Here is a 16,948-nt window from a genome sequence, read left to right as displayed (position 1 = left end):
TGATTAACCAACAAAACAAATAACAAAATTGGAAACTCTTGTAGGTTGTCCAAAAGTTCTATGCTAATATTTGTCACTAGTAGTTAAGCACTTATAATTTGAACAACATTTGAAATCAATTAGGATAATCATCAACAACATTAGATATTTAGTAAATAGAATGAAAATGAGTAAAATGAATAATTAGAAATTACTAAGTGATATAAAACATTTACTTATTAAGTTTCATATAACCCCTCTTTATGATCAAGACGAATAGCGGGATTCCCATGCCCCTTTCTCTGGTATGATGTTATTGTTGAATTATGTGAGGTTTGTGCAAAATCTTCATGATTATATTATTTGTCGATTCTAATTTTGTATTATTAATGTTGATTTTGTTATTATTGATGTGATATTCGTGTAAATTTGTGCTGAAAATTTGATTATTGATCTTCATATGTTATGTGATTATTTTTATGAATGAAACGTGAATAACTAATATTGTATGTGTTAGATAGGTATCCTTTCAAAAACAATACCAGAGTTTTTCAAAAGAAGCGAGTGGAAGCTTTGAGTCAAAAATATGAAAATTATATGTTTATTGAAACTTGATCACGTTAACACTAAATCAATTTACAAACACCACAAATGGTTTTATGATGATACACAAATGTATTCAGTTGATTCAGTTGTATATTCCACAAGATGTGTTTATACAACGATCTAATATCAATTAACACTAACCTCAATTGTTTCTCAGAAATTAATCACCAAATAAGCTCGATTAGGTACCAACTCTAACAAAACATAATTGTACGTAATAAATTGCTTTCAATTTAATAAACGATAAACTATGCAAGAATTGAAATACCTAAGCATGCAAGTCCTACAAAAATAAAATGCAAGAGTAAGGAGAGAGATGACATCAAGATTTATAGTGCTTCGGTGTTCGTCCTTGCTTTGTCTACGTCGAATCTTCAATGGCTTCACGTTGGACCTTACATTGTTCCTTTTTATTTGACAAATATTTGCAAGAGTTCATACAATAATCAATCCAAAATAATGCTAAGAAATATAAAATCTCCTATCGGGATCTTGACTTATATACAGTGTAATTCCAAACTCTTATGTGTAATCTTTACTCGATTAATGCTTCTTGAATATTCCAATACCACCAATATGCTCTAAGCCTTTGTGTGTAGCAATCAACCCATTGATCCTACAGATTCCTTTAGTGATGAATCGTCCGAAGATTTGAGAAGAAATTCGCCTTATCCGTAGCCTTTCATGCAGTCACTACCAAGACAATCTGGAGAGAAGAACCTCCTTCTTTTCACTGGAATTTTTCTGCACTAATGACAACAACCTCAACTTGCAAGCTACCTGAAAATGTCAACCAAATCTTCAAGAAATATTAGTTTTAAGAGCGTGTCTCCTTCAATCAACTACAAATCTCTCGTTATCAATACTTGGAGTCAAACTAAAGTTGAAGATGTAATAATTTCTTTGCAAAAACTTTGAACTTTCAAAAATAGATGGTGTTAATTTTTCACATAATCACACAAAAATGGTTATGAATTTGTTGTTTCATCACATGAAAAATGACGACAAAAAGGTTTTATATCAGCTTGAGATTAAGCACAAAATATGGTTAAAAAAGTTAGTTAGATTTGAATCAAGAGCATTTCATGATTTGAAACAACTGAACAGGTGAAGTGGAATAAAAGAAAAACAAAATTTTGACCCATTTTTCAATTGATTCGGATCAAGATCAAAGTCTAATTCGAATCAAATACCTCGTGATTTGAATCAAGTGTTATTCTGATTCGAATCAATCAAGTTGAGCCAACATAAAAATGTGGAAAAGTTGTCTGAATTGAATCAGGTGTAAAGTCTGATTCGAATCAATTCTAGCAAAGGTGACCCAGAACTGGCTGATTTGAATCATGTGTAAATTTTGATTTGAATCAAATAGTTTGAAAATTTCTGGTTTGCCTATGTCTAAAGTTATGTGAATCAAGATATGTGCTTGATTTGAATCAAACACATAAAATCTCAATTTTCCATCATTTTCAAAAGATTTTAAGATTTTTCTTTCCACCCAACTTGAATCATAACATATATGACTTTTATTCCACTTACTCATGCAATTTATGAAAAAGATCATGATGAAGTTCAAACCTAACCAATGGTTTATGCATGCTAAAAAAATCATTTCAAAACTTGATTTAGAGAGGTGCAATCAAGAAGGAGACTCAATAATCAAAAGTAAATCAAAATAAAAGCTATAAGACAAGCAACAAAATAAATATATTGAGGTGCTCCCCCTGAATGTATTAGGGACATGTGGCGCATCTCGAAAAATACGATTCCTCGCGATGGTCGCGAAAAAATTTATGTTCGAACAGAGTCGCCACCGAACTTTATTTATCCCAATGAAGGGATAGGAAAATATCGATAAAACCTTTAGGAAATAGAATAATGGTCGTCGCAACCATATTCGGGTTCGGGAGTGGATTACGTAAGGGGAAGGTATTAGCACCCCTTACGTAATCCACTCCCGAACCCGAATATGGTTGCGACGACCATTATTCTATTTCCTAAAGGTTTTATCGATATTTTCCTATCCCTTCATTGGGATAAATAAAGTTCGGTGGCGACTCTGTTCGAACATAAATTTTTCCGCGACCATCGCGAGGAATCGTATTTTTCGAGATGCGACAGATGGCGACTCTGCTGGGGACTAGCTCCAAGGAAAAGAGAGTGAAGCCTAACTTAGTTCAGTTGATGTATTGTGTGTTAGTTTTATCTGTTTGTTATTTATTATGTTATTATTATGCTGTCATGATTATTGTATTGTGATTTATTGAATATGTTTTATTTGGGGTTCTCTGGTCGGTGATACTTTGTGAGATAGGCTCTCCACCCGATTCTGAGAAAAACCATAAGATTAAGTTGGTGGTTGCGTAGTGGACGCCCACAAGGAGTCTTCCTTGTTGGGAAGATACGAAGACCCCGCCTTGAGGAGATTCTCTTTAGGTATTATTACCCGACGAGTTTTCGTCACGACGATAGTATTCTCAAGTTGAATCAATGACTCTAGGGACCTTTTAACCCATTATACCTGGTGGTTATGTAGTATTTACCTGAAAAGTCCCAGACTTATTGGGTTAATACGAAAGCCCCAATCAGATGAGATCCCTTGGACGTATTATTACCTTGCAGTAATATTTCCAACCTCGGTCTATGACTCTGAGAACCTTGTTAGAACCCTGGACTCGAGAGTTGTGTAGTAGAATCCTCATGGAGTTTTCCTTGTTGGGATAATACAAAGACCTCACCTAGACGAGATCTTCTTAAGGATACTATTGTCCGACGAGTCTTCGTCACGACAGTGACGTCCTCAAGAAATATCCATGACTCTGGGAACCTACCAACTGTAGAGCCTACCCATGGGGTTCCATTATTCAGAGATACCTGTCATTTACCCGTTATTTTGATCTATCTGAAAACACTTTGAACCTGTAATCCTAAACATGTCACTACATTCATACACATATAATTGCATTTGCATTCATCATCATACATTTCATATCATTTTTCACCAACAAATAAATACAAAAAAAACTCATCCATCCTTTGTCCATAACCTGTAATTGAATTCCCGACACTCATATCAGACTTGAAGTAGCTCTTGAAAAACCATGGATCAATTGGAGCAAAATCACATTGCATTAAGAGGAGATGTTGACTCAATGAAAAATCAGTTAGACCAACTTATGAAAGCTATGATAGTTTTAGCAAAGCAGGAAGACATCCTCAACACTGGCAATTGTTGGACTGATTTGTTTTCATTTTTGCATTTTGTAGTTTCTTTGTTGTTAAAAGCTGCTTGTGTTTAAACATTGTTGTTTTAAATGGTAATATTGATGAAATAATGATGCATGTTTTGAATTAATTATCTCGCATTCGCTCATTTTTCTTCTCTTATATCAAAAACAAAAAAAATACATCAGTGTGTCTCCCATTCACTTTTATTTATCATAACTTTTGTTTTAACAAAGATTTGAGGGAGGATGACAAAAACAAGATACCCATAATTACTGACTATATGCTTTCGGATAAAATCCTGCTGATGATGTACATGCATTCTTTCAAATTCCCAAACACTGGAGAGATAAGGAGTTAATCCCTAGTCAACCACTTCGAGCCTAGAAGTAGGAGTTTCTTTCGGATAAAAAAACCTTACATTAAACCTAGGGCAGGGTAGTGTTCAGTTAATCTAACTACACATTCAGATTACAAGACGAAATATCTTGTCTGAGGATCAACCACATGATATTATTTGCACACATCCTGAGGTGTCGAAGGAACCTTGCAAAATCCAAAAGTTATGTTGGTTGTTCTCCGAATGACCATTGACTTGGCACTCACAAATTTTCAAAAAAAAGGAATCAAAGAAAAGCCCGCTAAGTCGAGACCCTAAAAGGAGACTTAGGCAAAAACTAGGGCAATCCCGATGGACTAAAAGCTTCAAAAGCAGTTCAGGCAAAAGTTAGGGATTAAGACAAAAAAAAATCAAAAGAGGTCACGAAAAACCCTTAGCAAAACAAAACGAGATTCAGTGACCACCATATCCAAATCAAAACGTCACCAACATCCATAAAGAGCGAAATAAGTGACTGTCATTTCAAAAAGATCTTACACTGCTGAAATCTCGTAAGAGTAAGTGTGTGTCGAATTAATTGAACGTAGGATTGGAGATCATCATGAAGAAGGGATGGGTTAAAATAAAGTTTGAGCCTTATATCCTTTTGTTTCAATAACCATGAACCAAGCCACGTTACAACCCTCAAAAGACCTAATTGAGGTAGGGTTATTTCCGAAAGCATATTACAGCAAAGTTGTGTAAACCGACTTCTGAAGATTTGCTAATATTCAACATCAATGTCATTATTCTCACTGTGTCTTTCACACTTTAAATTGCTAAATCAGCATTACATTTGGACTCATGGTCCACTCGTCACACACTATCACATCATTCCAATAAATAATTCTTTTTCAAAAACTTGCATGAGTATCGCATTAAAATTACCATTTCTGAACAAACAAATTTTAACTGCAAGTCAGTACTTGACGTCAGGGAAATTTCAACAAAGAGCAATCAGAGAAGCTTGACCATTTATCAGAATCAAGACTACCTCATAACCCACGAATCAGGTGCGTGCCACCCAAAACATCAAGTTGATCATAGGAAAATTACTCCAAGAATTAGTCAATCTTAAACAGTCTTCAACATCTGTTAATAAATGTGCAAATCATTTCAAGAATCAGTTGATCCAGAGAAAATCATCTCAGGACTCTATTAACTAGGGGCAGATCACCTAGAGATTCTGTTGGCCAGGGGCAGACCCCTTCAATGTTCAGTTAGGGTGAGTTAAGTCGCTTCAACGCTCATACCGGGGCAAGCTACCTCAAGAGCACAGAAAAGTCAACCACTCCAAGAGTCAGTTAACTAAGGATAAATCCTTTCATGGATCAAAATTTTGGGGCAATCCATCTCCAAATTATGGTACAATTGCTTTCAAAGTCCTTTCGAGGTAAACATTTTGCATAGACCCATCACATTGGGGCAAGATGAGCCATACATGAGCAAGTCATCTCCCTGACTTCAAGCTGTTCAAGCAAAATCTTTTTGGCAAGTCAGCAAATGAAGAGTTCAAGATGAGTGTCGGGGAATCACGCTATCACCCCATAAAATAACCTTTTGACAGACAAAAGCCTTTCTGCAAAAAAAAAAACTTCTCTTCCAATACCCGCGCAGGGGCATTTTGGAAACCTTCCAATCATTACATAAATCATCATCATGCATTAGTCATGTCGCTTTGCTCTAGCATAAAGCCATGCATATGATATCATTTATCAGGCATAACCCATAACATGAACCTGACTTCAAAAAGCCTTGAAACCCAAAACCTTTTTCAAAAGCCCAGTTCCCGTCTGGCAAATTATTTCAAAACCCAGTTCCCGTCTGGCAATTTATTACAAAGTCCAGTTCTCGCCTGGAAATTTATTTCAAAGTCCAGTTCCCATCTGGCAATTTATTTCAAAGCCCAGTTCCCGTCTGGCAATTTATTTCAAAACCCAGTTCCCGTCTGGCAATTCATTTCAAAGCCCAGTTCCCGTCTGGCGATTTATTTCCAAAGTCCAGTTCTCGTATGGAGAACTATATCAAAAATCAGTTCTTGCATGACAAATCATTTGCCAAATACCAGTTCTCGTCTGGTAAATTATATCTTAATACCAGTTCTCATCTGGTAGTCAATTATTTTCACCAGTTCTTGTCTGGTAGCCTACTTTAAAAATCAGTTCCTGTCTGACAAACAAAAACAAATTCAGTCCCGTTTGACATTTCAATTATTTTCACCAGTTCGCGTCTGGTAACATATTCTTCAAGTGATGTCCTCATCTGGAAGTTCAATCTCCTTCACCAGTTCTCATCTGGCAGTTCCCATTTAAAGTCCAACCTCGTTGGCAATCAAGAATTAAACCCTACAAAAATATCCAATTACCTAGTTGCATTCCCACATGCATCACACGAATGATCCATACATGGTTTTCCTACCAAACAGAAAATTCAAAAAAAACACAGTCATATCAATCATCAGCATACTCATGCATAACACTCCCACAAAATGGGAATTTCAACAAAACAAAAATCATTCGCATTCCTACATGCACATCCCAAATATACCCAGCAATTGCATAATTGCATGCATCTCATGCATCATCCCATGCATGGTATTCCCACCTAAAGTGGGACATCATACAAAAATCAAAAGTAAAATGTCAGGACCCAAGGTCATTCATGTATATCTTGGACATTCCTCATTCCAAATGAAGTTATTACCGTATATATGCTCATTATATCTTAGTAAATCATTTTTTCGATTTTACGATTAATAAGGATATCCCCAACATTTTTCTTTACAGTCATTGCTCCCCAAGCAGAGGTTACCCTAAAAAGTCTCTTATGAGCTTTTTCCCCTGCAGAGCATTTCTAGTATGTCTCCCTCAAAAGGAGTCTTTTCTTAAAATTCCCCCAACAGACGAATATTCGAGATACTGCTTCATTTATCTGAAGAATCTCATCTCTCTGTTTGAGATACTGCTTCATCATATTGAAGAATCTCATTTTTTTTAGAGATACTGCTCTAAGTATACTTGGAGAGTCTTAGATCCAATTAAGGTATCATTCCCTTATTCAGAATATCTTAATTCTATCATATAAGATGCTGCTTCGACTCGATACAGAGAATCTCATTTTTACTGTTTGAGATACTGCTTCATCAATATGAAGAGGTCTCATTTCAGATTTTTTAGAGGTACTGCTCTAAGTATCCTCAGAGAGTCTTAGATTCAATTAAGGTATCTTTCCCTTGCTGGAATATCTTAATTCTATCATATAAGATGCTGCTTCGACTCGATACAGAGAATCTCATTTTTACTGTTTGAGATGCTGCTTCATCAATATGAAGAGTCTCATTTCAAATATATTTTTTAGAGATACTGCTCTAATATCCTTGGAGAGTCTTAGATTCAATTAAGGTATTTTTCCCTTATTGGAATATCTTAATTCTATCAGATAAGATGCTGTTTCGACTCGATACAAAGAATCTCACTTTTACTGTTTGAGGTGCTGCTTCATCAATATGAAGAGTCTCATTTCAGATTTTTTAGAGATACTGCTCTAAGTATCCTCGGAGAGTCTTAGATTCAATTAAGGTATCTTTCCCTTGTTCGGAATATCTTAATTCTATCATATAAGATGTTGCTTCGACTCGATACAGAGAATCTCACTTTTACTGTTCGAGATGCTGCTTCATCAATATGAAGAGTCTCATTCCAGTTTTTTTAGAGATACTGCTCTAATATCCTCGGAGAGTCTTAGATTCAATTAAGGTATCTTTCCCTTGTTGGAATATCTTAACTCTATCATATAAGATGCTGCTTCGACCCGATACAGAGAATCTCACTTTTACTATTTGAGGTGCTGCTTCATCAATATGAAGAGTCTCATTTCAGATTTTTTAGAGATACTGCTCTAAGTATCCTCGGAGAGTCTTAGGTTCAATTAAGATATCTTTCCCTTGTTCGGAATATCTTAATTCTATCATATAAGATGCTGTTTCGACTCGATACAGAGAATCTCACTTTTACTGTTCGAGATGCTGCTTCATCAATATGAAGAGTCTCATTCCAGTTTTTTTAGAGATACTGCTCTAATATCCTCGGAGAGTCTTAGATTCAATTAAGGTATCTTTCCCTTGTTGGAATATCTTAATTCTATCATATAAGATGCTGCTTCGACCCGATACAGAGACTCTCACTTTTACTGTTTGAGATGCTGCTTCATCAATTTGAAGAGTCTCATTTCAGATTTTTTTTAGAGATACTGCTCTAAGTATTCTCGGAGAGTCTTAGATTCAATTAAGGTATTTTTCCTTTGCTGGAATATTTTAATTCTATCATATAAGATGTTGTTTCGACTCGATACAGAGAATCTCACTCTTACTGTTGAGATGCTGCTTCATCGATATGAAGAGTCTCATGCCAGATTTTCTTTATACTGCTCTAGCATCTTGAAAAAATCTTGAGTTTTAGCTAGGGATGTCATTCCATTGCTAACATATCTCGATTGTGACGTCCAAGATACTGTTCTGACGACTCCTAGAAAGTCTTGATTGTTCAATTTTACTGTGGGATGATGTTTTTGCCATTTCTCACCACACTTTCTTCCTGTATTTTCTTCTTTTCATTGCCTAGGACAAAATTTGGGTCTTCTTGTATTTAATTATCTCCCACCGTGAATGCGTAAAGACTACTGTCATTATCACTTACCGGTGTGAGGTAATTAAATAGGGGCAGCTGTCATACCCCAATTTTGTCCGGCCATTTTGGTTTAATCCATGAGATTTCTTTGTTTCAAAAGTCCCATATTTAGAATTTGCATTTTTTAGAAAAAATAGAATTGTGTTTTTTTAATTAAAAGTCTCATGTTTAGATTTTTTGTATTTAAAATAGAATTGTGTTGTTTTTAAATTAAAAAGTTCCATATTTATATTTTTATATTTAAAATAGAATTGTGTTGTTTTTTTTAAAAGTCCCACATTTAGATTTTTGTGCTTAAATTAGAATTGTGTTTTTTTTAAAAGTCCCACATTTAGATTTTTGTGCTTAAATTAGAATTGTGTTTTTTTCAAAAAGTCCCACATTTAGATTTTTGTGCTTAAATTAGAATTGTGTTTTTTTTAAAATTAAATTACTATACTTAGTAATTATGTTGTTCTTTAGATTAATTCATTATACTTAAATTAGAAATTTGTTTTTTAATTAAGTCATTATACTTAAATTAGAAACTTGTTTTTAAATTAAAGGGTTAAATACACTTTACCCCCCTGTAATGTTAGCGAGTTTAGGGTTACCCCCCTGGTAAAGTTATTTTTTCAATACCCCCCTTATGTTATGTAGATTCCTTCATAGAACCCCCTAATATCCAGATGGCATGGAATCTTGGTTTTTTATTTCAGACGTGGCTTTTTAATTTTTTTATTTTCACATGTGAATCTTCATTAGGTCTCCAGCATGGCATAAACTAGAAATTAGGGTTCCAAATCCATCCCTCTCTCTCTTCGTGAAATCCATCCCTATCCCAAATCCATCCCTCTCTCTCTTCGTGAAATCCATCCCTACCCCAAATCCATCCCTCTCTTCATCTTCGTCCGTGTCCCCTTCATCTGGGTTATGGGTGGCAGCAAGGCATCTTCCACGAGTGAAGTTGGAAACGGCTTACCAAGATGTGGATGCAATGAAACCATGAAGTTGTTGGTCTCCAAGTCAATTGAAAACCCCGGTCGCAAATTTTGGAAATGCAGGAATAATATGGTGAGCAATTTTGAAGCATTTTATTATTTTGAGTTTGATTTCAAAATTAATTGTTGGTGGTGTTTGTCTCAAATTGCAGAATGGGTGCGGTTTATTTTTGTGGGATGATTTGGTCAGTGAGTTTGCAGTGAAAGAAACCAATCCGTCCGGATGCCGCCAATGTGAAGTCAATAAGGCTTATTTGATTGAATTTGCTAAAGAGATTGTTGAGGAGATAGATTGCAGAGTCGGAAAGCTTAACAAGTTAGAAAAACTGAAGAAAAAGATTGCAATGGAAAAGAGGAAAAATTTATGGTTAATGTTTGTAATTGGTCTGTCATGGATGTTGATAGCAGCTATGGTTAAGTTAGTCTAATGAGTCTGTCATGTAATTGTTATGTCATTAGTGTTTTTCAGCAATGTAATGTTGAACTTGTAATGTGTTCATCAATGAAATGTAATCTGTTCATCAATCTTAAACTGTCAGTGCAGCATCATTATTTGATTAAACTTTCAGCATTCAATCTACCAATAATGACAGAAAAAAGTTATATCATAATGAAAGAGCAAAATTGCAAAATCATCAGAAAACTACAGAACAATTTTATAGTCAGTAATTCTAAAGAAAATATGACATAGTAAACATATAAATAAATTGAAATATATTAATGTAGTCTATCTCTTAAACTTTTTCAGTGCAGAATTCAAGGTGAATGTAATTAAATACTTTGGCTTTTTCTTTAGGTCCTGCAGAATTCATGGTTTTGTTGTAAGATTAGTGCACAGACTAGCCATGGCTCTCTGCAGAATTCATGGTTTATGAAAAACAAGAAAAAAATGTGACAGACTAGCCATTGTGTTTTATAGACAATACACACCAATAATGTTAAACTGATACATTAGAATTGATCATCACAGTAAGTGCATATGTTTGTTACAAAAGGATTACAAAATACATGTCTTCAAAGATCAGTTGGCATTACAAAAGAGTTTTCCAAAAGGATTACAAAATACATAGCAGAAACATAATAATCAGTCCCTCATTTTGAAGTGGGTATGTCTTCATTTTCTGGTAGGGTAATTGGTTTGTCACTAGATATTCCTTCACCTGTTATGGGTCTTTTAAACCAACTCAACTTGATCCTCTCACTTTGCCTTCTTTTGATGATAGGTTTTTTTTCAACCCTTTTTCTGGATTGTTTTGTGATTGAGGCAGCCACACTAGATCCTGTTTGACTCATAATAGTTGGAATAGGCATATCAGTTGGAGGCTGTGGATCAGTTGGAACAGGCACATTTGTTGGAACAGTCATATCAGTTGCAGTTGGGGCAGGCATATCAGATGCAGTTGGCATATCATTTGCAGTTGGCATATCAGTTGCAGTTGGCACATGTCCTTTTTTAGGTTTTCTCTACAATGTAAGACACAATGTATGGTTGTCATCACAATGCATATCACAATGAAGAATGTAAGACAGAATGTAGAATGTAAGACAAAATGTATATCACAATGAATTACCTTTCTTTTAAGTGCATTGGGATCCTGAGTGGTAGCCTTACAAGTCATAGCATTGTGACCAAAATTATCACATTTGGTGCACTTATATGCAACACCAGATCTTCTCTTCCTTGCACCATCCTCTCCACTTTCTCTTATCCTAATCTTCTTAGGTCTACCAGGACCATTTTTATATGCAGGTGGTAGAGGTGGTTCCATCTCAACTTCTGGCCACATATCTTGACCATTGATCGGACTTACTGAAAATCCATAACATAGTGCAAACTTTTCTCTTGTGTAACAAGCATCAACAAATTCATCAGGGTTTTGCTTTCTATAACTCAGAGCAGCTACAGCATGCCTACATGGAATTCCTACTAATTCCCAAAAATTACAACTACATGACCTTTTAGCAATGTCAACAATAAATTCATGTGTGTTGTAACTATGTGTAACCTGAAAAGTCTCAGCAATTGACCATGTTGGCAACCAATGACCACTCCTGAACACCTCATTATCTAACCTTCTCCTAGGTATTGGCATCACCTTATGTGGCCAATTTTCTAGTTTACTTGCAGAGGTGGATAACCTATTCATCAGATATTTTCTTATCCACTCACACATTGTGAGTATAGGTTTGTCCCTAGCAGCTAGAATGGTAGCATTAAAAGACTCTGAGATATTATTCATCAATGTATCACATTTAGGGTAAAAAGAAAAGGCATGCTTACACCAGCTTTTGGTAGGAACAGCCATCAACCAAGTCCAAGCATTGGGATCTGCATTCTTCAATTCATTCATCTTTTGGACCCATGCCTGATAGTATGTGGCTTTAGCAGCTCCCATCATTAAATCTCTAATAAGGGCTCCTCCACCAAACCTTTTCTTGAAATTAGCATACAAGTGCCTAAGACATAATCTATGCTCAATAGTATCAGACAATTCTTCAAATACAGCCACAAGTCCCTGATACAAAATAGAAATTTTTCCAACATTTAGAGAATAGAATAATTTGCAACAGAAAGATAGAGTTAAATACATACCTTCTGTTGATCAGAGATAAATACATATCTTCTATCCTGACCAATGTCCTCCATTAGTAGTTGTATAAACCATCTCCAACTCTCCTTTGTTTCATTTTCAACCACACCAAATGCCAAAGGGAAGTATTGATCATTAGCATCCCTGCCTACAGCAATAAGTAACTGTCCACCATACTTGGTCTTTAAGTGACATCCATCAACCCCCACAAATGGTCTGCATCCATGAATAAAGCCTTTCTTACAGCCATCAAAACAGAAATAAAATGACCCAAACCTTGGTTGTATGGATGGACTAGGTCTTTCTACATTTATCTTCACAGTGTTGCCATGGTTTACCCTTCTTAGTTCTTCTGCATACCTCCATATGGAAGCATACTGATTGTCAGCATCACCTTCAATTATCTTCTTGGCAATTAGCTTAGCCCTCCATGCTTTTGCAACAGTAATACCCACAGAATATGTTTGCCTCATACCTTGGATGATGTCTCTTATCCTGACTGTATCAGAAGTTTGCATCCTCTTTACCACATGCTTGGCCACCCACTTTGAGCTAGCAGACTTGTTGTTCAAAACCCTAGCACATGTGTGCTTATGTACAAGTGTTTTTATAGCAAAAGTCTCCTTGTGGCCCACCTTAGAGCATAAGACTAAAAACCCACATTTATGCTTACACACCACCCTTACCCTATCTCCCTCATTTTTCACAAAAGAAATTTCCCTCCCATTAAGCACTGACCACTCACGGATAGCTGCCCTAAAGTCATCAAGTGTGTTGAATTCCATACCCCACTTGAATATAAAGTCTTTGTTTAGATGCTCTTTCCTAAACCTAGCATACTTGGGCCTTTCTTCATCACAAGAATCATCTGGGTCAGAACTATTCAACTCATCACTATAGTATACATCATCTGAATCCATACTCTTATTGGGCTCCTCCATACTGTTATTGGGCTCCCACCTAATAGGCTTAGTAACATCTATTCCTTCAAAACCATCAAAGTAAGCAGTAGCTCTTTCATCTTCACTGTCATCTAACCCCTCTACCTTCTCCTCATCTAACCCATCAATTCCATTATCAGGGGGGTGGTCATCATCATTCACACATTTAGGTTCCCTATCAGCAGGGTCCATGTTCCCAGTACTATGTTCAACATACAAATCTCCTTTCACATTCATTGCACTAAAGTATAGAGCAAAATCATCAACAGCATCATCATCTTTCCTAATCAGAAAAAAACCATCTTGAATTTCTATAACTTTTGTCCATACCCTAACACAATCAGCCTTATACCCTAACCTACTCAACAACTTCTCAATGTTATCCATGTTCCAATTTGAAACATGTATCCCATTAACTGTCGTATCCGTACCCCCTCTGTATATAATTTCTTCTTCAAAAACCCTGTAAAATTCACCCCCATGGTGGAGTGTAACACTAAAGTGTTGTGAATCCTGTCAATATATTATACCCACATGTCAAAGATTGTTGATTTCAAAATTTTACCCTACGACATTGATGAACTTCAAATTTTTACTAACCTCGGACTTTGGACACTTCACTGAGCTCGTCTTCACTGAGCTGGATCGCTTCTTCGTATTCGCTGAGGTTGTCTTCATCTTCGTCTTCACTGCGGTCGTCTTTCTCGTTTGCTTCGTTCCCTGCATTCTTCTTCTTCGTCTTCGTCTTCCCCTGGAAATTTCGTCTTCGTCTTCCCTGCTATGTTCAGAACCCTAATTTTCTAAGGGGGTATTTGAAATTAAAAAGTGTAAAATGACACATAATCACTTTAACAAAATTAAAAATATGCCAGGTGTAGGACCTCTTATTAGATTCCATGCCACCTGGATATTAGGGGGTTCTATGAAGGAATCTACATAACATAAGGGGGGGTTTACAAAAAATATTTTTACAGGGGGGTAATCCTAAACTCGCTAACATTACAGGGGGAAAAAGTGTATTTAACCCTAAATTAAATCATTATACTTAAATTATAAATTTGTTTTTAAATTAAGTCATTATACTTAAATTAGAAATTTGTTTTTAAATTGAGTCATTATACTTAAATTAGAAATTTGTTTTTAAATTGAGTCATTATACTTAAATTAGAAATTTGTTTTTAAATTGAATCATTATATTAAAATTAAGTCATTATACTTAAATTATAAATTTGTTTTTAAATTAAATCATTATACTTAAATTAGAAATTTGTTTTTAAATTAAATCATTATACTTAAATTAGAAATTTGTTTTTAAAATTAAGTCATTATACTTAAATTAGAAATTTATTTTTAGATTAATTCATTATACTTAAGTTAGAAATTTGTTGTTTTTAAAAGTTGAAATTGATTAGCATAAATAAATATTGAGTTAAATTTTGAAAGATTAAAAGGTTGAATACATAATTATTAATGGTTATTAGACTTTTAATTCAATAAGTTACATAATCCAAGCCCACATTTGTCTTAAAAAAACCAATGTAATTACAGTGGAATTTGCTACAAATGGGAATAAATCCTAAAGACCAAAGTCAGGTAATCAAATTGCAATCTCTTTGAACTTGGGGCGCGCCTCCAACCTTGCTGTATTACATCCCACAAACTATCCATCAAAGTCACTTCATTCTTGTTACTTCCTGTAACCTGCAAAGAGAAAAAATAGCTTAAATAAAAAGCACTTTTCAGAAGCGCTTAAGAAACTGAAAAACAACAAAATAAACTACTTGGCTCAAAGTTTTACCCAACAGGTTAACATGAATACTCAAAAAAGCATTTTGACAATAGCTTAAAACAGTAACAAATTATCAAAAATAGAATCCCAGATAATCCGGAGAAAAAAGTGTACAACAGGAAGGAATTTTTAAGACTTAAAAAACTCTTCATAAAGGGATTTAGAAGTTAACAAGAAGGACAGAATAATTTTTCAAAAAAACCCTAAACAAGAACACAACAAAAAACACACAGCAAGAACGGGACAACAGAGATTTTTTTTTTAAAAACCCTAAGAACACGACAGCAAACACACATAAACACAGCAAGAGATTATTTTCTCGAAAAAAACCCAAAAGCACTTAACAGAGAAGAAGGAGAAAAGTTCAGAAAGGTGATAAAGATACATACCTCGCCTTGCCGAAATCTTAACGTCGGACTAGCTCCGATTTGGTATTTAAAACTCTCCTTTGCATGTTCTGATATTATCGTCATATTTGCATTGCCTCCTAGAACGTGACCCCCATGATTATTGCATGAAGATGTTGTTGTATTTGGTTTGGTTTGGATTTGAAGATTTGGAGTCTTTTTTCTTGATTTTCTAATTTTGGGATCTTGTTTGTTGTTGTTCTCGGTTTTCTTGGAAATTTCACTGTGAGATTTAAGTTTGTGGTTTTCCTTTGTGTTTGGGTAAGGTATGACGTTGGTTTGAGTTCTGGATACTCATGGCGGCATCACCGTGACAGTTCGTAAGGGCCGCCGTTAAACTCGTGTCGTCCGCCATGACCGGACTTTGCTTTCCCTAGCCTTGGATGTCCTAGTTTTTGTTGTTCATAGGTCGAGAGGGTGAGGGTAAACTGAACGAAGAAGAGAGAAGAGTTTTAGGGTTTACAAAGTGTTGTGAGCGGCTGGGAAATTGAAGAGAGAGAAAGGCTATCAAAAATAACGCTTCTTTTTTCTTTCTTTTTTTTCTTTCGTTTTAAGTTAACCTAAGAGGGTTTGTTTCGGGCCTTTCAGATTTGGCCCATTAATCCCTATCAGCACCCCCCATACAATTGGGTTGTCCCTTTTAGGCCCATGCTGATTATTTTAGAATTTAATTAGATAATTTTTTATTTAGAAATAATTGTAGATTAATTATAATTATAAGGTGATTTGGAATTATTTTAGATTTTTTAATATAATTTAGAGTGATTTTAGAATTTAATCTTTGAAAATATTTTAGAATTTAATTAGATTTCTTTCTTTTAGAAATAATTGTAGATTAATTAGAATTATAAGGTGATTTAGAATTATTTTAGAATTTTAATTTAATTTAGAATGATTTTAGAATTTAATCTTTATTAATATTTTAAAACTAATATTTTGGATAATAGTTTAGAATTGAGATTTTCGATTGTTTAATATTGTTTTGAGTTTTAATTTAATGATACTTTTGTTAATTGTTTTAACTTTAGTTACTTGTTTTAGATTTAACATTTTATTACAATTCTCTTGTTATTTCATGTTGATTTCAACTAACACCTAACATTTAACGATTAACTCTAATTTTTTAAATTTCCGCAATTAACATCTAAATTTTTTAAATCCCGCTTCTAATATTTATTTATTTTTGTGTATTTACTTTACTTCGCTTTATGCTATATCATTGTACATTCTTCATCTCATCTTAAAATGAACCTAAAAATAATAAAGACTTAAAAATACAAAAAGATTATAATTCCCATGCCATCAATTCAAACCAATTTTTAAAACAAATAGAACTTCTCGATTCAAAGTCGAGCCCATTTTAAAT

The 16,948-nt window shown here is 34.6% G+C and overlaps 3 protein-coding genes and 1 long non-coding RNA gene across 4 annotated transcripts; 1 reads left to right on the top strand and 3 right to left on the bottom strand.

The window, feature by feature from the left end:
• The first annotated feature begins 9,591 nt into the window (after positions 1–9,591).
• LOC127102425 (uncharacterized) lies at positions 9,592–10,282 on the top strand. The gene is made up of 2 exons (XM_051039796.1): positions 9,592–9,927; positions 10,007–10,282. The coding sequence occupies exons 1-2, from the start codon at positions 9,787–9,789 to the stop codon at positions 10,280–10,282; spliced, it is 417 nt and encodes a 138-aa protein (XP_050895753.1). The 5' UTR covers positions 9,592–9,786.
• Positions 10,283–10,946: 664 nt separating this feature from the next.
• On the bottom strand, positions 10,947–12,626 carry LOC127102424 (uncharacterized). Its single transcript, XM_051039795.1, has 2 exons — positions 11,426–12,626; positions 10,947–11,318 (listed from the first exon to the last, which is right to left on the bottom strand). Exons 1-2 carry the CDS (start codon positions 12,443–12,445, stop codon positions 10,947–10,949), a joined length of 1,392 nt encoding a protein of 463 aa, XP_050895752.1. The 5' UTR covers positions 12,446–12,626.
• LOC127102423 (uncharacterized) lies at positions 12,479–14,064 on the bottom strand. Its single transcript, XM_051039794.1, has 3 exons — positions 13,987–14,064; positions 12,528–13,899; positions 12,479–12,483 (listed from the first exon to the last, which is right to left on the bottom strand). The coding sequence occupies exons 1-3, from the start codon at positions 14,062–14,064 to the stop codon at positions 12,479–12,481; spliced, it is 1,455 nt and encodes a 484-aa protein (XP_050895751.1).
• Positions 14,065–14,838: 774 nt separating this feature from the next.
• LOC127105858 (uncharacterized) lies at positions 14,839–16,207 on the bottom strand. Its single transcript, XR_007795152.1, has 2 exons — positions 15,565–16,207; positions 14,839–15,087 (listed from the first exon to the last, which is right to left on the bottom strand). It is a non-coding gene; the product is annotated as an uncharacterized LOC127105858 (long non-coding RNA).
• Between the last annotated feature and the right edge of the window lie 741 nt (positions 16,208–16,948).

This window comes from Lathyrus oleraceus, chromosome 7 (genome assembly GCF_024323335.1).
Source record: "Lathyrus oleraceus cultivar Zhongwan6 chromosome 7, CAAS_Psat_ZW6_1.0, whole genome shotgun sequence".
NCBI lineage: Eukaryota > Viridiplantae > Streptophyta > Magnoliopsida > Fabales > Fabaceae > Lathyrus > Lathyrus oleraceus.
This window is presented reverse-complemented; position numbering and strand designations above follow the sequence as displayed.